Source organism: Ruditapes philippinarum, unplaced genomic scaffold (assembly GCF_026571515.1).
Source record: "Ruditapes philippinarum isolate M1 unplaced genomic scaffold, ASM2657151v2 ctg2656_1_1_1_1, whole genome shotgun sequence".
In the NCBI taxonomy this organism is placed as follows: domain Eukaryota; kingdom Metazoa; phylum Mollusca; class Bivalvia; order Venerida; family Veneridae; genus Ruditapes; species Ruditapes philippinarum.
Window position 1 is genome coordinate 151,748 of NW_026861372.1, and position 25,298 is coordinate 177,045.

Here is a 25,298-nt window from a genome sequence, read left to right on the forward strand (position 1 = left end):
TTGCCAAGCAATAAACTTCAACATATCTACGATCCCGCAGCATAATCCCAATCATCTAAAAGAAAAGAGACATAAATTACAAAGAAAAATGGTTTTTTTTTTTTTTAAAAAAAAACGAAATTGTTTTCTAATTTCTGAAGGTCTCCTCGGAACGTTGAAAGTTAATACACTTTGTGTAAGAAATGGCACTTTCTTTGAGTTTTGTTTTCATTTTTTATCAATATTCTCATGTCAATAGCCAATGTTCAAGAATGTTTTAACTTTTTACTTTACTACTACCCCGGCGCCCTTTTATTGCGTGTACATTTAAAACGAGGTGCATGCAATTCATATACCAATCTTTTTTATAAATTTAGTTTCATTGTTCTTATATTTAAACATTTAAATATGAAAACACTTGAAATAGAATTGGAATATTAGGTTAAGAACTAGTTTATAGCACTGTTGTAAGATACCGCAAAACATACATTGTAGCAATAATGTTGAAATTTTGTTTTTAAAGGTTATCGTATCTGACAATGGAGAATACAAAAACAAGATATGTTATTCTCATATAGATCCACATATGAGATCAGCCGACGGCGTGTAAGTCTTTGTATAACTTAATCCGTTTTTTTTAAAGATTTAATTTCCTATTGTTTTAATTCCCATTATTTCACCATCTTTTCACGGATTAAACGCAACTTTTTTTTTTCATAATCATCATGATTATGTAAATTCTTTTAGAAGGAGGTAAAATAATAAGTCAACTGAATTTTTGAATTTAAAAAAGTGATATAAAAGTAAACACAATCGTTTTGCAATCACGTACATAACGAAATCACTTGTTATAATTTCTCTAAATTTTTAGATATTACGAGCAACAACGTAAGAACGGTCAGCTTTTCCCGGGCGTGTTCCTGTTATATAATAACACACAGTATGGAATCGAGGTGTGTATGTGAAAGAACTTACTTGATTTTCTTAAATCTTAAAATAAGATCATTAAAATTTATCTTGTATGCATAATTCATCATTAGAATTTATGACTAAAATATTAAAACGTTATCTTTTATTTGACATTTGAGTGTTGATAAGTGAATGTTTAAAGAATATATAAGGTGTAAATAATATTTAATCTTAATGTGAAAGAAAGCATTCCAAGTGTTAGTTATAGTTATAGTACAGCGACGAAACTGTTATGTGGTAATATTATGGCCTGGGCAACATCGAGAGTCTTTCTCTACAGAAAATGATCGAGGACATTCTCTGTAGGGAAAAACCGAGATACAGTCCCAGACCATGATATTTCTATATAGCCGTCGAGTTCGACATATTAAAATTTTCTTTATAATTTTTTAATTTCAATTTATATTTTGCTTACCTTAATAAATAAAAGCCCTCACTCGGAACCTCGGTTACTGTTTATGGTACATGTCACTGGCCGATTTTTGTTTTTTCTTATTGTTAACACCATAGCGTAAGGGCCAATTAAAAGCATGGTATGTGTTTCCGACTGGTAAGATGACCATATTTCACATAAAACATTGCTGTAAATAATTGTGACGCGCAAGTATTACACTAACCGCCATTTGATCAGCATTTTTCAATGACATGCCAAAAGATGTCATTTGTAATTTATTTCAATGAAAACGATTACTGTTCTTGGGATTTGAAATGGATGATATTGCGGGTGTTGCTACTATATAAAAAGTGTGCGTTAGATATAGCACTGTGCTAACATTATATGTAAATCATGTTACGGGCGTGTAACAGGTGAGGAACATCAAAGAAAAATCGCCGCACCATGCGATAACTTGAATTATGAGAAATGTTGTACTTTCGATTATCATTAACACAAAGACTCAATCAAATTGGATCTGTATATTTTTAATCTCACAGGAGAGATATTTACATAATATTTCAGATTTAATGTAGCTTTAAATTCGTACTGACAGGTTCAACAACAAACTAAAAGCTGTAACAGTGGATGGGCAACTTGCGCATGTGGTATTGCAATTCGAGCGGGTAAAGATGTTTTCATGATAAATAGATGTGGTAGTGTCAACTATCTCGGTTTTACAAAATGCGAAGATGGAGGGATTTTACAAGTTGTAAAAAGACATGATTACAAGTACGATGTAAGTATGTTGTCAAAAAGTGAACGATTAGTTAGCAAGTTTAATGCCACGATATGTGAACAAATTTGCAAATGCTAAATTCATCCAACATTTGTAAGCAAATGCAGGATGTAGCTGTTTTAACTGCATCCACTGACCTGAAAAAGCAATATACGCCAGGAGAACTTGAATCATGTCGTATTTGTGAATTTAATTATTTTGTTTGTTTTTTAAATTGTTCGAACATTTATGCTTATCACTGAACATTATAGTTAACGTATAGAAAACTGTCAAAGCTTCATCAAATAAAATGTTTAACTGGAAAGGAACTTCAATGAGGTTCAACAGACAACTTGGTTTTTAAATAAATGTCACTAAATTTCCACACAAAATCACTATTAAATAACTTAAATGATAAATGCAATATAACGATTCCTTTAACAACAATTAAGCTAGAAAATAACGCAAATTTTACCCGAGCTTTTTGGGCAGTAACGTAGTAAACTGCTTTGTGTTTAATATATATCATCAACAAAATTTGCAGAAAAATATCTCTGAGTTTCGGATCTGTCTACACACACATAAAAATCATTTACTAGTTACATCGCCTGAATGGCATTTTTATGGCCTACGTTCTTTAACTGTATGATTTAATTCTGACTTAATGCAACAAAACCAAGGCTGCAATTTTTATTTGTTTTGGTCGTCAGACCAAACAAATAATGGTAGCAAAATTTCAGACTCTAATGCTGTTAATTGCAATTGCCGAAAGTAGTCCGCTTATTTGAAGCGGCTACTTCCCATTAGATGTACACTAACGCCGAAACATTCAGGGGAGATCACTGCGTAAAGATGGTCAAATGACAGGCGCATTAATTTTCAAGTAAAATAATTCCCAAATGGTTGAAGATTTCTAATATTGTTTTATTCTTTATAGATATACATGCTTAATGTAAGCTCCATGATTATTTACATCTGTGTTAAACAACAGTTAGCGTCGTTACAAACCCTAATTTAGAATAATATGGTTTTGTTCAGGCCGTTAACATATACATTCACCGTGGCCGAGGGGTTTGCGCACTCGCTTAGGAAGCGAGATGTCTAGAGTTCAAATTCTAGTTAAGGCAACTCATTTTCTTTTACAAATTGTTAATCTTATAGCCAATTTACTACAATTAAAACGCTGGAAAGCATTTGTGGCACTATACAAAAACAAATTGGTTTATAATCTCACAACCTTCACCTTTCTGACATTCTGAGACCCAAACAAATTCAGCACCTTCTGTGCTTTGATTTTTAATGTTATCGTTTTAGACAATACAGGTAAAGAGCAGATCCTCATTTACACGCAATTACCACAGTAAAGCCGGAAAGTAAGAAGTAGATAAGACCGTCATGACTTATACAATGTAACCTTTAAGCTTTGAATGCAAAAATAAAGGAAGGGTCTAACACACATGCAAACGACTGGATTGTACTAAGTACTTTCTTTTTAATGTTCTTACACTCCACAAGTGGACTAAGTCACTTGCACAGTTGATATTATTATCGACAAAATACATAAAATGTGTTATTATTGTTTCCTTAAAAGGATTTGTTTATTCATATTATTGGAGCGAGAAAGGGACACATACATGTAGTCCGTAACTATTGTTAATTGGCAGTGTAACACCGTTTTTTCTTTCGTCTTTTTGTCATTGTTTTGTGTATATTGACAAAATAACTTGGCATGTTAAAAAAAGTTGTAGGGTGTGTTTCTTTATTTGTTAATAGTTTTTGTTTTTATTTTATTTTATTATTTTTCTTTGACAATATTAGGTATTCACACCCATTGGCACGAAAGTAACAATAACGCTGTTCAACGGATATTACGAAGGAACAATGAACATAGACATAATAATGGCACCTAAAGATTTGTATAACATTGAAGGATTGTGTGGTCAATTTGACAATAATCCTGCCAATGATTTTCGGCATAAAGACGGGACTATTTCAGAAATAAATAACGTCAATCGAAACAGTCATTTTGCAGACTTTACAGAAAGCTGGAGGTAAAAACACACTTTTGAGCGTTTAAAACTACAAGGCATACAAACAAAACATGACACTTAATAATTACCTCTAATTTTTGTTCTGCAATCTGCTTTAATTCCATATTTTTAATTGTATTAGTATTATTATTCTGTTTTCCAGTTTGACTTTAGCGGACACAAAACCACTCAACTTATTTCTAACAGGTAACAGAGCGTTAAGTAGTTGGGGTGATATAAATGGGATGTTTTGTATATGCGAAAGTCATGATGAGGTAGCAGAAGCAACATGCTATCCGACCCAGTATTTGAATTGTACGATGAGTAGATCAATAACTAGTGCAAAATGTAACGTACCAAGCAGACGAAAGAGAAGCGCAGATGGTAGTTATAAAGATGAAAAAGAACTCGACAGGTTACTTCAATTAATGGCTTCATCAGAACATAACACACTAGACATAAAACTTAGGACTAAGGTAATAGCATTCATGTTGTTTTCTCTGATGAATATGCATACTAGTATATATTTAATCCGTTCAGCACTTTGCACAATTCTAATTTTTACATTTCAAATAGTAATAACACCTTATTCCGAAAAATTTAATATTCAATTCATTATTTCATTCGTTCGTCCGTCCGTTTATCATTATAACATAAAAATGTTTCTACTGTTTCAAAGATCTTTACTCTGTCCTTTTTCTCCCCGTATAACCACAAACCATAACAATGTTACGAATTTCTAATAAGGATTTATTAATAGTCAAACATGCATCAGTACTAGGGTAATAGTACTTAAGTACCAGCACAAATACTTGCAAACTTACTCAGTATCAGTCTCAGTACCAGTACTAGATTTTTGTTTACTACTGTAGTACCAGTACTTTTGTTTTAGAAGTAATTATGTACCAGTGCCAGCACTTTCATAGTTTCAACCTATTTTACATAAAGTCAAACAGCAAAATACATATGACATTATGATAGTTTTTAAATTATATGTTACAACATAAGTAATGCTGGAAATAAACATTTGCAAAAATATTCAATTAAAAGAATGCACAAAATATTCAAGCAAATTATATTTTTAAGCTAAGCATATAGAATTTTAAGTGAGAAAGACAAAACCTCACTGGACAACACCCCACGATGTAATGTTTACATAGGCAAACAAACAATAAGATTTTAGGACAAAAAATATAGAGAAATAAAGAATCCATCCTTAAATGTCAAAAGCAGACAAATACCCACCCTTGCTTCAATGTTTCTTGGCGAAAAAAAAACCCTTCCCTAATATGTTCCTTAGCGGACACAAAACACCCTTAAATGCTCCTTTGTGGACAAAAAACACCCTTTAATCTTCCTTGGAGGACAAAACTCAATTTTAAATTTTTTTGGCGGGAAAAAATCCTAATATGTTTCTTTGAGGACAAAGACACCCTAAAATGTTCCTTGGCGGACAAAAAAAAAACACCCTTAAAAGTTCCGTCAAAGCAGACAAAACCCTCCTTTAAATGTTCTTAAACCAACAAAATAAATTATTTTCTTATGCAGTGCCATACATAAATACCTATACAATCCTTGAAAAATACATTTTTGTTGATACGCCTAGTATTCAACAATTTTAGAAATATTTTTGTATCAGTACGTGTAATGATGTGTTTAGGATGATCACCTCAGTCAGACTTTAACCACTTCAAAATTGTTCAGTTCACCATTAAGAACAACATACCACTGACAACCTGCAAAATGATGATGAAACAAATAAGTATAATCTTGTGCAAATAATAATTTTTGAATTTGTCAAATGCATACATAGAACTTGCCAGTCTTTTATCCATGCTAAAGGTGCATACAATTATAATAAGATAACGGTTAGCTTATGTGATCAATTTTTTAAATACTGTGGAGTTCAGTTACTTTTTAAAAAAATCCTGTTCATTCTTTCAAAAACCTAAAATACAAAAGCATTTATAAAGTTTTTTAGGAAATTACACTGTAAAAACAGTATCTCAGAGATGTATAAATCTTTGTAAATAGTACGTTAAGCAATTTGCAAGAGGTGTTAAGGTTTTTCTGGTCTGGATGGCAATGAAAATATAATGTAAAAAAATGCACTATTTTTACAAGCAATATTTACAAAAGTACCAATTCACCAATTCATGTCTAAGCTATTTAAATGCAAATATTGTATGACTGTTAAATTTAAATCTATTGGTTGAATATTTAGTTTGATGCAATACATTTAATTTTCATCTAAAATTTAACATCAATAAGAAAAGCGTTTTTTCTATTCACACCTTCATTGACAATAATAAATTTTTTCATCATTCTTTCCTATAAAACCTTCGCATCTTCATCATAACAACAAAAACCAGTCCCTTACGTTTTACAGAATACACAAACAAAATGTTACCATAATCCAAATTATGTTATCATCTAAAAGCTACATCTTCATGTAGTGCCATTCCATAAAATGGTTTTCTTGAATAATATAATCATAAAATTTAAAGTTTGATCATGAATTAATTGAATAATATATGAGATAAGAGTCAAATGCATTTCTTTTAATGTTTTATGAAAACCAAACTACCGACTTGGTACTGCACATTTTATGGACAATTATCAGTACCAGCTTAAGCAAAATTTCATGTGATTGCGATACGTACTGCAGTTCCAGTACCAGTAATACATCTCTGATAATGGTCTTTTAATAAACAATCCAACTTGAACACCTTCCAGCGACTGAAAGTCAGCTCCATTGTTTGATACTATATGTTATTTTTCTTTCCATTATGCTATAACAATGAAATGATGATTTCTCTTGTCATTTGACCAGCGCGAAGACGTCAACAATAACTTAATTACAGAAGCAGACGCTGAGGCGTTGTGTAAAGACAAAATCTCCGGTAGTCTGGCAGTGCAAGAATATTCAGAAGTCGGCGGCAATGAAGATCCGAACGAAGTTATAAGACAATGTACATTTGATGTAGTGGTAAGGGAACTATGTCATACTAATATTAAAAGACGACTTTTTTAAATAATTGTCGCAATTGTGATCAACAAAGACCATTTAAATAGTTGTCCTCATATTTAAAGCTGCATAAAATAAATTTTGTAAACATATTTTGCTATATGCTTAAAAACCAAGCATTCTATGTTTCGTCAACAGTTTTAACAGCATTGTTGTAAATTTCATTGAAAATTGTTCATAACTTATGGTTTTAAAATAAAAAAACCCAGGGTAACTGTAAAGTTCGTATATGAGTTTTAACATGCAAATGAAGAGCCATGTGGATCACAGCAAATATGATATATTCTTCTGTAAACAAACTTTTACCGTTTTAGTTTTATGGTCTTAACAAAAAAGTTATCATCTCATAAAAAATCGTATTTGTATGAAAACATTTGTAATATAATGCAGAAATATATCGGTAGATTAAAAATGTTTGTTGATTTTCTATTGATGTACGGATGGCCCAAAGGCGGAGTTTCTCATGCAAATAGATATTGTACTTCCGCTTATGCCACAATGAGGTTGCAGAATGTTTTTTATCTTCAATTTTATTTTAGGCTTATAAAACTCATTTTGGTTGTCTGTGCACCAAAATATGAACGGGAGTTGATATGAACATTTTTTAAGGAAATACAACTTAATACAGCTTTAAAAAGATTGATATTCACACACAAATATGATTTTGTACGTTTCTGATTCTATGATTTGATCTCTTCAATTTGGATAGAGTTTTACGACTCTAACAAGACTGCGAAAACCAGACAGCATCAAAACCCCTTCAATAAACCCCTTCAATAAACTATCGCTATGATTGATATTGTAAACATAAATTTGAAAATTTGTATATGCACTGTCAGTATTACAAAATTTCAATATCACTCTTATCTTACATTAGATAAATAATAAATTTACGAAAGGTTTTGTCAATAATTATTAATTTCAATTTAATATAATCTAGAAAAAACAGCGAGCACAAAAATGAATATATAACGTTTTGCCATGTTGAAGGTAGCGGTGCTTGTTTATGTCATCATTTTGCGTACAAAAAAAATACTGTGTAAATAATTCTTTATATATTAAAGAAAATTTTCATTTTTTAATATCAATCTTTCTTTTTTCAGTATGGAAATGATACGTCATGGGCTACAGCGCATGTAGAATCTGTTAACAATATTGTAAAGAACATAATAGATCTTGAGCCAATATACGTTGCAAATAATTCTGAAAAAGTTGTTATATTTTATAAAAATACCTGTCCAGGAAACTGTAGTAACAACGGTGATTGTACAGAAACAAGTAAGATCTTTATAGTAATGTAATACTTTTGTAAAACAGGTCTTTTATTTAAAGTTCATATTTGAGTGTAGTTTTTTATCGATTGAACAAACGCAGTAGTTTGTGTTAAATATAAAGTAAAATCATATCAAGTTTGTACTTCTGAGCGTTAGAAATGACTTGCAAATCAGGAAAAATATGTTGTACTGGAAAAATGACACCATTTAGCGAATGAAAAAAAATTTAAAAAGGTTAGCATGTACCTTCATATAATATATGAAGTATAATTGTTTTCTGTTGTATACTGAATTGCGATGTGTTGAATAAATTTAAGGAGTATTTATTACAGGTGAGTGTGATTGTTTTGGATTTTTCCACGGACCAGAATGTGACATAGATGAAAGAGATCCTTTAACCATTGACGACATCGAAGGTGGCGGAGAATGTGATCTGGCTGATGGTGACGAATGTTTATGTTTCCATATCAGATCTTCAAATATTCTTGAAGGTTTTAAATGTCAGGCCAATATTTCCAAGGTACATATTATTGTACAGTATTTTGTCTTTTGGAGTTACTGATTGCTATTGATGTTTGTTTTTTTTTCCATTCATTTCATTTATTATTTTAACAGTTTAAATCAAACCGATAATGCAAAGTCCTTTTCTTAATTAAGCTTTCTAATAATCGACCTTTAATAAAATGCTCTCGTAATGAGCCTGTTTTTATATTTATAAAAACAAAATGATGTACAAAACAACGATTAAAAGCAGAAAACAAGATAAATATTTGACAACAATAATTGATAAAGACACATTTTGTAAATTTGTAAAGATTTATTAATAATCTATTATAAATTGTATTCATTCACCTTATGTTACGAAATATGTTCTGTATTCTTCATCTTTACCCAACATGTGAAATTTAAAAAAATAAAATAAATCTGTGTTTGATGTTTTATAACACTCATACATTAAATTTCACCTTCAATAAGATATAACATATTATTTTTCTATAAAACGGCTTATATTCAAAACAGATATCAGTCACTGGTGGAAGAGAGCTATTATCCACAAAGTCATTCACAGGTGGATATGAAGATATTTATACTGGGGTGTGCTGTGTTCAAGACAACATAATTGGTACCGAAGGTGTATTTGTTACGAAGTACGATTTTTCAATCAGCAATAACGGTATTACCTACGGAAATGACGTGAGTGTTTATGTGTTCGACTCAACTTGCCAAGAGGGAGAGTTTACTTCTTTCGAAAACGCATCATTCAGTTTAAAGGTAAGAAATGCAAACTAGCAAATTTAAACTATCCCGAAATTAAGACTTATTCAAGAATGGGACTGATGTTGTCTAGCAAGGGAGTTTTTATCATTATGTCAATGGTTTTATATCTTGGAATCAAAACTTGCTCACTTTTGATCTACAATAACAACAAGTTCAGAAAGATTTCAATTTTCATACTTGCACTTTTATAATACGATTGACTATTCAGCCGGTTACCTGTGCCTGTGATAGTGACTGCTAAATTTGTACTGAGAAAAAAATGCTTTTTTTAAGCATAATGTCTTAGGTTTTTTACATAAAAGACCCGTTCAAGTAAACACTTGTAAATATGTACGATTCAATTAAGATTTATTTTATAAAAAAGATTAGAAACCTGTTTTCTTTCAGAAGAATTTGAAGAATTGTTTATAACTTATTTCATATGTATCAAATAATCACATATAGCACATAATGAATATGTGTGACATCATGTATGTTTGAGAACAAACTGATTCCATTTAAGACTGGGTTCTGTTTCATCAATGGATTTTGTGCAGCAGAAAAAGAGATGGCTCCTGTTGGCTGTTTAGCATGTCAGTCTATAAAGGATAAATATAATTGGACAGGTACGTTCTTCATAGTAGGCATGGTTAAATGGTGTTATATTTAAGACTTATGGTTAGATTGCGAACAGTTACTTTTTCAATTTACACATTTTGATTGTAAAATTATGTTGCCTACGCTGCAATGATACTGCCGTACAATCAAACTGAGGGGGTGTAATCATATTAATGTGTTATTAATCTTAAATTAATCGCTTTGTGTCATTTTAGCTCTTCTATGTAATACTCCTTAGGTATAGCACGTTTATTTTTATATTTCTTTTCACAGTTGTCTTCCTGTTTGTCATCTTTAATATAATTAGCAAATTCACGATGACTACATCGGTTTATGGACTCTTAGGAACAGCTTTCCTCCATTTGATTTATTTTTTTCAAAATAAACAACAATTTATTTTCACAGTATTTATCTTTTAATAAGAATAAATAAATATGATAGTTTTCCTTATTAATATGCATTTCTTTGACAATTGTTTACCCACGCCTTAATGTCCAATGTTTATATTTTTCTCGAGCTCTGTACGCCATTTATCATCAATGATGTTTCAGTATATAACCCATGCCAGAATGGTGGTTATTGTACTGACGACACTAACGGCTATAATTGCGTTTGCGTTGATGGATATGGCGGGAAGAATTGTGAAATCGGTAACATTTATACTTATTCAAGACATTAAATCTAAAGCAATTAATCAATTAAATAAATGAAAAATACCGAACCGTTTCTCTAGTGTTTTATGATTTTTAAGTTGACGTAATGTACCTCCAGCAATTGCTCTTAAATAGATCATTGTTCTGAATATATAACAAATTTTAAAAGAAGCAAGTTGTTGTGGGGCGGGATGGGGTAATATTATCGCTCATGAGCAGACTCGTTAAACCTATGCAATTTTCTATTTTGCATTGAAGTTTCTACCAAATTTTATAGATGTATAACTTAAGAATATAAAGGCATGTCCTACATTTGAATACTTATTTTGATAGGCAAATGTATCCCTACACTTAAAAAAATATTATACAACACAAGTTGTATATAATAGAAGTTTTAAGCAATGATTATTTGGAGTTTTACTTTTATGTTTCTTTTTTTTTCAAAATAATTACAGATATAGATAATTTTAAGCCCAAATCCATGTAAAAATAAAAGGGGAAACTTGAAAATAGTTTCATTTTTAAAATTTCCCTTACGCTTTTTCTTGCGTTTCCCCCGGTTTTTAATTGGTAAAAAACGGGTAAAATTAGTAAGTTAAAATATATTCATTGCTAAACAGCCCTTATTCTTTTTTCTTTTCCCTTCCCAACCCTAAATAAAATTTGCACATTTTCCTAAAAATTGAACAGAAAATTTGGGTACAAATTAAAATAAAATTTGTTAAACCTTTTTTAATTTTTTTAAATTTACCATTTTTTTAATTTTTCAAAAAAAAATTTTGATACATTTTAAAACTTTATTTAATAAAATTTTTTTTAAAACAATTGATATAAAATTTAAAATATTTGTCTAAACTATTGTCACTGAAATAAAATTGTTTTAATACTTTTTTTTTAAATATAGAAAAAAATAAAGTTAAAAAAAATTTTTTGGGAAAAAACCCGAGTGCGATTGAGTTAATTTTTGTCTATTTAATTATCATTTATTCTAACACGGCCCGCATTTTTCCCTAATGAACATAGAAGGACCGAAAGTGGGTGTGATTATCAAATAAAATCAGTGTTGACGTTCTATATTTAGACATGTGACGTAAGTATTAGATATGTGACGTAACCACTAAAAATGCAACGCTGTGTAAATAAGTAAGGAAACAAATCAAGCGCAATTTAGCTTAATATCAGGTACAGCAGTATTTTTCTGTTGCTGTCGTGTTAGAATCGAAATAATATAACTAAATCGGTGATTTTATCGCTAAAATCACAGTCTGTCGTTCGGGTGCGCATCATTCCTCGCATCTGAACTCAAAACAGTGATTTTGTTGAGAAATAAAATGACAGTTTGGGATGTATTATTTCTTAAGTTAATTAAATTTACAATATTTTGTCTGCTTGCACTTTTGACAAAACGAATCATTTTAATTCTTACTTCAATTTAAAGAAGTTGACATTATCAGAATTTGTGTTGGCAGCCTTTCCCAGCCATTTGAATTTGATATGAAACAACGAAAAAAATTTTTCTTCTATTTCATGCAAATAAATATCTTAATAGGGGACGTGGACTGTAGTTTGCACTTGAATCGTCCATGAACAGGCTCAATCAATCTGAGCCTGCAGCATTTTCAAGTTTGCGTTTTGGACTCTCTTTAGCGATTCATATGTTTGATATTTTACATATAAATGAACTATTTCAGATATTAACGAATGCTCGTCAAACCCATGTCAAAATAATGGGATATGTAATGACGGAATAAGTATGTATACATGCAAGTGTTCACCAGGTTTTGATGGTACTCACTGTGAAACAGGTTGGTACAATTAATTTCTTTGTAAAGGTTTCAAATTTTTACAAAGTATTGTACAATATAAGCATTCAAGCCAAAGCTAATTTATCGATAATAAAGGTTTAATTAAAACGCTAATTTAAATTTTATTCAATGTTATTAGTGCGTTTTTTTTTTCAACACAATATCTTATATAAAACACTATGCTTGTAACCATATTATACTCAAAGAATATCTTTCATTTTAGATATAGATGAATGCTTGACAAATCCATGTAACAACGGAGGTACTTGCACAGACTTTGTAAATGGATATACCTGCACATGCTTGGCTGGATATTTTGGAGTCAATTGTTCTGCTGGTACTTCTTTCTTATTATCTTAAGTCTTTAAATTACTTAAATGTTTCAATATCTTTAATGTTATCGTTAATATAGATAAAAATATAAAAAAAAAATTCTGATTTGTATACGTAGTCAAACGTATTCTCTAACTTTTTTCCTGAAATTCAGAAACGTTTTCAGAAATAATATGTATGATATAATTAAACTAATATTGTAAATACATTGTAATTTATCTGTTAAATTCCGAAAATTAAGACTTGAATTCTTGACCACCTATGCTATTTGTATTATGTTGTTTATTCATACGAAAATGATATCCCAGTTGTAGACAATTGTGAACAGAACCCATGTGAAAATGAAGGAACGTGTGAGAATATGATAAATGCACGGACATGTCATTGTGTTAATGGCTATGAGGGAAGTAACTGTGAAATAGGTAAATTACACTTACTTGTAATAGATGATACACTTAATTCTGAAAATATATTATTCAGAAGGTTTTGTATGCCTGGTGAAATTAGAAATGATGTGATGTTGATACAGTACGATTTGTCTTTAAAAGTGTTATAAGTCGTTTTTTATTAGAGGCTCTTTTATTATAGCTTTTTTATACTTTAAGATAAAAAATAAAGAATGTTTTCTTTATGTTGTATGAGTAAGTAGAAATATATTAATAGAAACATAAAATTTGTAAGTGAATGACAAAAGATTTGGTCAAAGCTGAATTAAGTTAATTACTGTAAAGATTCCTTCGCATTTTAAGATATAAATGACTGTGTAAACAACCCTTGTCAAAATGGCGGAAGTTGTACAGATTTAGTAAATGGTTATAAATGTACTTGCGTGAATGGATATGAAGGAACTAAATGCGAAACAGGTAAAACCTCCTATTAGATAAATCAGGAACATTGGTAATATGTTATAGTGTTGCGTTCCTACGAATGATTTGCTTGTGTTTTAGTTTAAAAAAATATTGGTCATGCCCTTTTAAGTTTTGTGGATTTTTTTTCTCGTTTCAAAACAAACATTGAAATATTTTCAAGTATTTTACAACAAGCTCATTTTAACATTTCAACTTCTTTGATTATTTATGTTTTCACGCGTTAAGACCTATTCAAAAATAGGATGCTGGTATGCCAATATGCTCAGATATCAAATCTATTCGGTTATTATATGGCAACAGACAAAACTTTGTCTCATCTAAATTGGTATAAATTTATATTCAAAGATTTCTTAGCTTTTAATTTTGATATTTCTGCTTATAAGTACTAATACATTAAAAACAATCGCATAACGTTGATATTATTCGTAATAAACTTAATGAACAAAGTTGAATGCTTTATCTATTGCATCATATTTTATGATGATCATACCATTTCCAGATATCAACGAATGCTCCATCGATCCATGTAAAAATGGTGGTACCTGTAACGATCTAGTTAATGCATATGAATGTGAATGTGTTACTGGATACGAAGGCAGTAACTGTGATAATGGTAAGAGTACCGCGAAAGCAATGATAAACGATTTTAATAGGGAAAACCCTTTTGATAAAAATGCGAAATTCAACCAATGAAAATAGCAGATTTGCCTTTAAATATCTATCATCTTCGTCTATTGTTGCCATTGCTTTGGATGGGTTATTTCTTTTAAAGTACTCATATAAGCATTTTAATCAATTTCAAACGCGATAAAAATATTACATACATTTCTTTATTTATTTCTTTGGATTTTATTCTTGTTCACGCGACATAATCATCGTTTGCGACGTGGCAACGATATAGCATCTCAAATTCATGGAGATGAATAAGAAGGTAACACGTTGGCTTTGTGCCAACGTACATTAGTCTGAAGATAGATGAATCTTCTCTGATAGCAAACTATGCATTAATTACTCATTTAGATTTCATTTTTTTTTTTCATTTTTATAAACATTTTCATAAACCTATATCTTAAATAGTATGACCCTAACCCTAAAAGTGAAAGTGTTTATTGATAATCATCACAAAATTAGATAAAAAGGTGAGTATTTATTGTGTATGTATGCTATAGAAAGGCTAATGAAGTATGTAGTCCGTATAACATACACCATCCATGATAATTAATAAAACTCAATGTACTGAATTTTACTTATTTCATTTTATCTCGTAACCATTTGTGTTCATATGTAGATATAGATGAATGTTCTTCCGACCCATGCAAGAACGGTGGCACATGTAAGGATCTTGTCAATGGATATGAATGTACATGTGTTGCCGGATATGACGGAACAACATGTGATAATAGTAAGAAATTGTTTCAGTGATTTTAAGTTATTAAATTATAAACTGAATTTCAATTGTTTATTTGCAATTTCGCGGAAGTCGATGATTAATATTATTATTAAAAGATTATTAACGGCGTATGTACGCTTTTTATTTAATACTTGCATACGTCGTTGGTATCTTAAGGAAGTACTTGTGCGTTTTTTTTGTTTTTTTTGTTTTTTTTCTCTTTTTTTGTAAATGAATTTATAATGATTTCTAAAATATAAATGTCAATATAAGATTCTACATAATTTAAAAAACAAAATGTTTTCACAGATATCGATGACTGTTTAAACAACCCATGCAAAAATGGAGCTACATGTACGGATCTTGTTCTGGGATATGAATGTGAATGTGTACCGGGTTACGACGGAAATGAGTGTCATAATGGTGAGAATGTATTTCTGAATACTATTAGAATTATAAGTTATATCAGTTTTCAATTAATTGGCGTAAACAATTAAATATCTGATCCTGTTTCATTCATAGAATTTAACGATCATCGAATTGTTCATCATCTTTTGTAAATTCCTTTAACCTAAATTTAGTTAATTATATATAAATAGATAGAGATTACTATTATCTTTAAGAAATCAATGACTGCTATGTTCGTTGTTATAGAAATAGATTAATAAATACGTACTAACAAGAACGTTAAACCATTTTATCATAAAAAGCAAGCTTATCAAGCTTATTATCACTTTTAAATATTTGTCTCTACTTTCAAGTAACATTGTCATACATTAATTGCAATTATGTTAAGATTTTACGATTCTTAAATACTAAATAGTTAATCTATTGCATCATATGACGAATCCCACCATGTCATTGGCAGATATCAACGAATGCTCAACCGATCCATGTCAAAATGGCGGTACCTGTAAGGATGTAGTAAATGCATATGAATGTGAATGTGTTGCTGGATACGATGGTAAAAATTGCGATAATGGTAAGAATATAGAATGAGCATATGATGAGCAAGTTTTTAGAAAAGAGAAATCGCATTGCACCAATTCACAAATCAACAAGCAACAACAGCAATTTCGATGTGTTTATGTCTGTTTAATCATGTGCCAACAAGTTTGCCTATGGTTGATATTGCTATGGAAGAATCATCTTATTTTTAGTTTCATTACAATACATTTTGTGTGAAAGTGTGAGTAACCTGAGATCTTGTTCCGCCAGTAAACTGAAAAGTTGCATATCAACTTGACATGAGTCAGAATTTTCTTCATTCTTCATTCCAGAAATAAGTTATAGCTTTAGTTTCATTACAATACATTTTGTGTGAAGGTATGAATACTGTTTAAGCTGGTGCTGGGTGAGTATGAGAATTTTAAGGTAGCGAAATACCCCATCTCTCAGCACGTTTCATAATTTCCGTACCTTATTTATTGAGACCGAACTATAGAGGTTTAGGACATGTGTATTATATTCCTTTACATTTTATATTGCTTCATAGAAATAAACGAATGCGCTCCTGACCCTTGCAAGAACGGTGGTACCTGTAAGGATCTTGTAAACAAATACGAATGTACATGTGCTGCTGGATACGATGGAACAAATTGTGACAATAGTAAGATATCTAAGATCTCTTTCATTTAGAAAAAAAGGAAAATACGTCATTTTCATTGTATGATTGATGGTTGATTTTTATATTGGATAAATACTTATTAATCTGAAATCAAGCATGACTGATATTCCTAATTCCGCTTAAACAAAAATTTACTATATAACAAGTTTATACATGTACAAAATATACCTAGTATTGTATTCTATTATCACAATGGAACCTTTTCTTACAAAAGCTGTTTATTCAATTCGATAAATTTTACTTCTTTCAAAAACTGAACATATATCACGTTTTAAACATCCCTTTCATTCAGATTTTACAAAATTCGTTCTTTTTTGTTCCGTTTAGATATAAATGAATGTTCCAGCGACCCTTGTAAAAATGGTGCTTCGTGTAAGGATCTTGCCAATGGATACGAATGTACATGTGCGGCTGGATATGATGGAATGAACTGCGATAATAGTACGTTATTAAAAATCCTTTGAATAAAGAGAACAAAGATTTATTATTCAATAAATCATAAACGTTTGTTTTATATCGCTTCCTTACAATTGAATATTGTAAAGATCTTATGAATAAGTAGATGAACTTATGTACAATTTTTTGGTTTAACAAGAATGAATTGCGACATCATTAATTGCTATCACATCCAATATTATCAACAATTTATATGTTTAATCTCTAAAATGTATGACGTTTGCACAAAAAAAGTCATTTACTTTGAAAAAAAAACTTTCAAATTGCGCTGATTGTACAAATGTTAACATCAAATCATGACGTTTCATTCTCAAATAGAAAGAAAACGCCATAAAAAGTAATGCATTCTTTGATTCATCATGTTTCCCAATAGATATTAATGAATGCGATCCTGACCCTTGCAAAAATGGTGGTACCTGCAAGGATCTTGTAAACAAATACGAATGTACATGTGCTGCTGGATACGATGGAACAAATTGTGACAATAGTAATATATCATTCATTCAGAATAAAAAATAATACGTCATATTCATAATATGAATGATGGTTAATTTTAATATTGGATTAATACTTATTCATCTGAAATCAAGCATCAATGATTTCCTTATTTCTATTAAACAGAAACGTACGATATTACCACTATATAAATGTACAAAGTATATCAAGTATTGCATTTTCTTGCAACCTTTAACATACAAAAGTTTTTTTTTATTTAAGTGGACAATCTTTATTACTTGCAAAACTGATAATTTATCACCTATTTTACGATTTTACAAAATTCGGTCTTCGTTTGGTACCGTTTAGATATAAATAAATATTTCAGCGACCCTTGTAAAAATGGTGCTTCTTGTAAGAATCTTGTAACGAATGCACATGTGCGTCTGGACATGATGGAGCGAACTGCTATAATAGTACATAATAAGAAAATCCTATATTAAAGGAACAAAGATTTATTATTCAATAAATCATAAACGTTTCTATTGTGTCGCTTCCGTATAATTCAATATTGTAAAGCTCTTATTAATAAATACATGTACTTATTTACATATTTCTTGGTTGAACAAGAATGAATTGCGAGAACAGTAATTGTTATCACTATCAATATTATCAAAAATTGATATGGTAAATCTCTTAAATGTATGAGGTTTGCAAATAAGAGACATTTTCTTTGAAAATCCTGGAAGCAAATTTGTACCTCTGAAGCATTAATCACAACAAAATAACATGAAAATAGCAGACTCGGTTTGATTGAGTCTGTACATGAGAGATAATGAATAAGTTATATAGTATGTTTCATGGTTGATTTAAATATTGGATTAATACTTATTGATATGAAATCAAGCATTATTAACATTCCTAATTTCTGTTAAACAAACATTTACTATAGTACCAGTTTATACATGTATAAAGTATATTGAGTATTGTATTTTCTTACTCCAATGGAATCTTTAACTTACAAAAGCTGTTGATTGAATAGGACAATTTTTAGTTCTTTCAAAAACCGGTCGTTGCTCACGTATTAAACATCCCTTCTTTCCGATTTTACAAAATTCGTTCTTTTTTTGTTCCGTTTAGATATAAATGAATGTTCCAGCGACCCTTGTAAAAATGGTGCTTCCTGTAAAGATCTTGTCAATAAATACGAATGCACATGTGCGGCTGGATATAATGGAAAGAACTGCGATAATAGTACGTGATATGAAAATTTAATAAGTAAAGTAAAGTACTTTTTTTTTCGGTTTAGCAAGATCGAATGTGAAAAGTAAGAACAGTGTCTTTATGAACTATAGAGAGAACTGCGATAATAGTACGTGATATGAAAATTTAATAAGTAAAGCAAATAAAGAGTTTATTGTTTAATAAATCATATACGTTTGTTTTATATGGCTTCCTTATAAAGGAATATTGTAAACAATCTTATCAATAAATACATATACTTATGTACATATTTTTCGGTTTAGCAAGATCGAATTTGAAAAGTTAGAACAATGTCTTTATGAACTTGTTCCACAATTTGTCCATTTGACAGATACAAAAACGTTTTAACCTTTTTTGTTCACAGATATTGATGAATGTTTAAGCAACCCATGCAATAATGGTGCCACATGTACTGATCTTGTCAATGGTTACAAATGCATATGTGTGTCTGGATACGATGGGACGGACTGTGATAATGGTGAGAAATTAATATAACTAACTCATTTTTAGAGAGATCATGGTTATACGTTATATAGCTCTCAGCAACGGCAAAAGATACCGATCACGATTTATTCCTTATTCCATTGGACATAACAAGCTATATTCTATTCCATTAAATTAAATTGAATTAAGAAGGTAAGTTTAATTATTTTTTGACATACAGATGTGATATGCGGGATAAATTATCATCGCGTGGTCAAGGACATCTCATGAAAATAAATTAATACCTGTTTAATATCATAACTGTTGAATATATTCAGCTTTGTTATGATGTAATCAATTGGTCTATACATTGAAATCAGTCTTACGCTCATCAGGATAACGTATAAATCAGTTTCTTACAATGAAATAGAAATTATGTGTTAAGCGGATTCCAACTCCGTGCTTTTATAGACACTAACTTCAAATCATGACTTTTCATTCTCAAACATAAATAAAATGCCATAAAAAACTTCTTTGATTTATCATGTTTCCCAATAGATATTGATGAATGCGATCCTGACCCTTGCAAGAACGGTGGTACCTGTAAGGATCTTGTAAATAGATACGAATGTACATGTGCTGCTGGATACGATGGAACAAACTGTGACAATAGTAAGATATTATTCATTCAGAATAAAGAAAAATGCGCCATTTTTATAGTATGTTTCTAGTTGTTTTTAATATTGGATTAATACTTATTGATCTGAGATCAGGCATTATGAATATTCCTAATTTCTTTAAGGTATTATCACCCTAATGCATTACCTCCGCATTGAAGAGTATTCAAATAGGCTAGAACTACTGTTAACTACATTGAAAATGAGGGCCATGGGTTCAATCCCCAGAAGGGTCAACTTTTTTTCTTTCTTTTTTTCTTTTTAAATTATTTATGTATCTCTCATGTCCCATTTTGAAAGATAAAAGTGTTTAATTTTGATTTTTCAATTTATATAGGTATTTATTGGCTAAATTATGCTAAATCTAGTAATAAATATGGTACCTGATATTTTCAAAGTGTAATATAATCAAAACTAGACGGTAAAAGTATTTCATATTTTACAAGATCAACCAATATACTTTTTTTAAAAATTTAGGGAAACTTTGAAAACAGGCACTCATTTGGGTAAATTTTAAAAACAAATTTTAATTAGGCTCCCTACGTAGAAAAATGGTCAGACACGTGGTAAAAATGGGTGGGGTAGGGTAACATTTTTATACAGATTTCATAAATTATTAGTAGAAACCATAATTTTGCTTCTGTGGATTGTTAGCTGAATGGTACTATTTGTTTCTTACCAAAAATTAATGGGAAAACATTTTTCATTAGAAAGTTATTGCAGGTTATTTAAAGGTTCCTCATTTCTAAAAAGGGCCCTCATAACATCCTAGCTTGAGTTCAGAAAAGTGGCCATAACTTGATTTCCGTACGGTAAACTTTGTTTAAATTTTGCATACAGGTGTACTTTAAGGTATACATCTGACCTATGATGTCAATTTTTTAGTTCCTTATAGTGCCCATTAGGGTCCTAATACCTTAAACGAACATTTACTTAGTACCAGTTTATACATATATAAAGTATATTGAGTATTGTATTTTCTTATTCCAATGGAACCTTTAACTTACAAAAGCTGTTGATTGAAGTGGACAATTTTAAATTCTTTCAAAAACTGGTCATTGCTCACGTATTAAACATCCCTTCTTTCCGATTTTACAAATTCGTTATTTTTTGTTCCGTTTAGATATAAATGAATGTTCCAGCGACCCTTGTAAAAATGGGGCTTCCTGTAAAGATCTTGTCAATAAATACGAATGCACATGTGCGTCTGGATATGATGGAGTGAACTGCGATAATAGTACGTTATAAGAAAATCCTATAAGTAACGCGAACTAAGATTTTATTGTTCAATAAATCATATACGTTTGTTTTATATTGTTTTTTTTATATATGTATATTGTAAAAAGTCTTATTAATAAATACATGTACTTATGTACACGTTTTTCGGTTTAGCAAGAACGAATTTGAAAAGTAAGAACGATATCTTCATGAACTTGTTCCACAATTTGACCATTCGACATATACAGAAATGTTTTTTTTCCCACAGATATTGATGAATGTTTGAGCAACCCATGCAGAAATAGTGCTACATGTACTGATCTTGTTAATGGTTACAAATGTACATGTGTGTCTGGATACGATGGGACGGACTGTGATAATGGTAAGAAATTAAGATAACTTACTCAGGTTAAAAGAGATCATGGTTATACGGTATATAGCTCTTAGCATCGGCAAAAGATACCAATCACGATTTATTCCTTATTCAATTGGCCATAACAAGCTATAGTCTATTCCATTAAATTAAATAAATTAAGTAGGTAAGTTTAATTATTTTTTGATATACAGATGTGATATGCGGGATAAATTGTTATCAACGCGTGGTAAAGGACATCTAATGAAAATAAATTAATACCTGTTTAATATCATAACTGTTTAATATATTCGGCTTTGTCATGATGTTATCAATGGGTCTATACATTGAAATCAGTCTTACGCTCATCAGGATAACGTATAAATCAGTTTCTTACAATGAAATAGAAATTATGTGTTAAGCGGTTTCCAACTCCGTGTTTTATAGACACTAACTTCAAATCATGACGTTTCATTCTCAAACATAAATAAAATGCCGTAAAAAAGTAATGAACTCTTTGATTTATCATGTTACCCAATAGATATTAATGAATGCGCTCCTGACCCTTGCAATAACGGTGGTACCTGTAAGGATCTTGTAAACAAATACGAATGTACATGTGCTGCTGGATACGACGGAATAAATTGTGACAATAGTAAGATATCATTCATTCAGAATAAAGAGAAATATGTCATTTTCATAGTATGTTTGATGGTTAATTTCTATTTTGGATAAATACTTATTGATCTGAGATCAAGCATTATTAATATTCTTAATTTCTGATAAACAAATATTTACTATAGTACCAGTTTATACATGTATAAAGTATATTGAGTATTGTATTTTCTTACTCCAATGGAACCTTTAACTTACAAAAGCTGAAGAGGAAATTTCTACTTCTTTCAAAAACTTCATGAACTTGTTCCACAATTTGACCATTCGACAGATATAAAAAACGTTTTTATCTTTTTTTACAGATATTGATGAATGTTTGAGCAACCCATGCAAAAATGGTGCTCCATGTACTGATCTTGTTAATGGTTACAAATGCACATGTGTGTCTGGATACGATGGGACGGACTGTGATAATGGTGAGAAATTAAGAAAACTAACTCAGGTTTAGAGGTTTAAATTCAAAATTAAGAACTTTCAAGCTTCAACTGTCAGTACATACGATTTTTCTACACTTTATACAAGTTTGGCACATAAATTAATCAATGATGAATTTTAACTTATTCAGAAAACCTTTTCACCGGAAATAGTTTCCTTTCTAGCATGTTATTCTAACAAAGCTTTTTTTACTAACGGTATTGTTAAACATTATACTATGTGGACCTGTGACGAAGTTTGTAGAGCACTCTCTTTTCATTTAGACAACATTTATGTCAGGGTTGGTAATACCCTATTTAAACAGATCAGAGGAATTCTTATGGGTACTAATTGTGCACCCCTGGTCGCCGATTTGTTATTGTATTGCTATGAAAGAGACTTTATGTTGAGTCTCTCTGAAGATAAACAACAAGATGTTATAGTCGCATTTAATAATACTTCCAAATACCTTGATGATATTTTTGATTTAGATAATTCTTATTTTGATCAAATGGTGTCTGACATTTATCCGTATGAACTACAACTTAATTAAACGAACTCTTGAAATTTAAGTACATCATTTTTGGATCTTCACATTACAATCAACAACAATTCTATTCACACGAAAATCTATGATTAAAGAGATGATTTTGACTTTTGTATAGTTAAATATCCACATTTAGATGGAGACGTACCCCATGCAACATCTTACGGGTATATAATATGATAAACAAGATCAACAAGGAAAGGCGGCGTTCAATGAACGCAACCCCCATATATGTTTCTCAGTTTATTAGATTCGATAGAGCTTGTAGCAACGTAAAGGATTTCAACGAGCGGAATATTTTTATTACCAGCAAGCTTCTAAAACAGGGTTACCGCTATCATAAATTACGGAAATATTTTACTCAATTTTACAATAGTAACTTCGATTTAATTTCTAATTCAGTAGTGGTTTAAAAACTCCAACAAGGGATTAGCCAGCCTGATTTTTATGGCTATGTGATTTACAAACTTCGTAAGATTTTGGGTCATGGTACTTTTTCTGCTGTTTTTACTAAAATCATTAAACGTTTTATTAAAAGAGGTTATGACCCAACTATTTTAAGACATACTGCATGTTTAGTGTTCAACCCTTTTACAGTTGGACGCTACGCTTTCCTCTTTTGATTACATCTGACGGAACAAGTGGGAGACTCTATGATGGATAGTTCTTAAAGGCCTTTGGGACTGAATTGTCTTAATGTTCGTCTTATGCCGTGCTTCGTCGGGCCCTTGTAGGTGATTTTCTTGTTGCTCTGTCTTCCTTTAGGACATTGAGTACTTTTGTTATGGTCATGGGGTTTACTTTTATATGTTTCTACATGATCATTTTGGTGTTTTACTTATTTAACCTTTTGTAACCATAACAACTGTTAGAATTTCACTTGGCGGGGATTCATTTTATTTACACTGTCTCGTTTATAGGAACATGGTGGGGTTAAGAGCGAGGTTTGGTGCACCATTAACCGGTTTTAACTCCCCAGCAGTCATTATTATGCTGCTGACCTTTCCAAGGCGGCGCCCCTCTGTGTTCCTAAGATGTATGTCTATGTTGTTTCATACTGTTTTGGTGACACCTTTGCTTGTGTCCCTTGTTGTTTTCTCGTCTACGGTAAGTATCTTCCCCCTTTACCCCTAGTTTTAATTTCTTTGATTAACCCCTCCCCATCCGGTGGTCTCCTGTCCCATTCCCTGTGCCCTTTGACTTTGTGGGCCTACTATTCAATCATTTATTTGTTTTCTTTGGATTCCTAGTCAGTTACAGATTATTTATCATTTAGTGATTAGCATGTCCGTGCTGTCTTGTGCCCTGTCCTGTTTTTGTTTGGGGTCCGCCTGGTCTCCTTGTCACTGGTTCTTGTTGCTGGATCATATGTGGGTTGCGTTCATTGAACGCCGCTTTTCCTTGTTGATTTTGTTTATCATATTTTAGAGAGGTCATGGATATACCGTATATAGCTCTCAGCATCGGCAAAAGATACCGATCCCGATTTATTCATAATTCAATTGGCCATAAAGAATCTATGTTCTATTAAATTATATCGATAAAGTAGATACGTTTAATAACTTTTTGAAATGCAGATGTGATATGCGGGATAAATTGTTATTATCCCGTGGCCACGGACATCTCATGAAAACAAGTAAATACTTGTTCTAATATATATTTGTTTAATATATTCGGCTATGTCATGCTGTAATCAGTGGTTCAATACATTCAAATCAGTTTTTCTGCTCATCAGAAAAATGTATAGATAGGTTTCTTACAATGAAATAGAGATTATGAGTTGAGCGGACTCCAACGCCGAGTTTTATTGACACTAACTTCAAATCATGACGTTTCATTCTCAAATAGAAATAAA

The 25,298-nt window shown here is 30.7% G+C and overlaps 1 protein-coding gene across 1 annotated transcript in view; it reads left to right on the forward strand.

The window, feature by feature from the left end:
* Positions 1-445: 445 nt before the first annotated feature.
* LOC132715422 (neurogenic locus notch homolog protein 1-like) overlaps positions 446-25,298 on the forward strand; it is a gene marked incomplete at its 3' end in the record, with an annotated part of 55,457 nt that continues 30,604 nt past the window's right edge. The window contains exons 1-28 of the mRNA XM_060698419.1: positions 446-585; positions 851-932; positions 1,938-2,120; positions 3,918-4,150; positions 4,293-4,605; positions 6,963-7,118; positions 8,261-8,435; positions 8,764-8,951; positions 9,452-9,703; positions 10,212-10,314; positions 10,858-10,956; positions 12,988-13,101; positions 13,406-13,519; positions 13,847-13,960; positions 14,466-14,579; positions 15,255-15,368; positions 15,666-15,779; positions 16,225-16,338; positions 16,852-16,965; positions 17,311-17,424; positions 17,813-17,926; positions 19,015-19,128; positions 19,502-19,615; positions 20,119-20,232; positions 21,361-21,474; positions 21,724-21,837; positions 22,349-22,462; positions 22,785-22,898. Of these exons, the coding sequence (XP_060554402.1) occupies positions 566-585; positions 851-932; positions 1,938-2,120; positions 3,918-4,150; positions 4,293-4,605; positions 6,963-7,118; positions 8,261-8,435; positions 8,764-8,951; positions 9,452-9,703; positions 10,212-10,314; positions 10,858-10,956; positions 12,988-13,101; positions 13,406-13,519; positions 13,847-13,960; positions 14,466-14,579; positions 15,255-15,368; positions 15,666-15,779; positions 16,225-16,338; positions 16,852-16,965; positions 17,311-17,424; positions 17,813-17,926; positions 19,015-19,128; positions 19,502-19,615; positions 20,119-20,232; positions 21,361-21,474; positions 21,724-21,837; positions 22,349-22,462; positions 22,785-22,898 (3,742 nt within the window). The remainder of the gene's footprint in view (positions 586-850; positions 933-1,937; positions 2,121-3,917; positions 4,151-4,292; positions 4,606-6,962; positions 7,119-8,260; positions 8,436-8,763; positions 8,952-9,451; positions 9,704-10,211; positions 10,315-10,857; positions 10,957-12,987; positions 13,102-13,405; positions 13,520-13,846; positions 13,961-14,465; positions 14,580-15,254; positions 15,369-15,665; positions 15,780-16,224; positions 16,339-16,851; positions 16,966-17,310; positions 17,425-17,812; positions 17,927-19,014; positions 19,129-19,501; positions 19,616-20,118; positions 20,233-21,360; positions 21,475-21,723; positions 21,838-22,348; positions 22,463-22,784; positions 22,899-25,298) is intronic.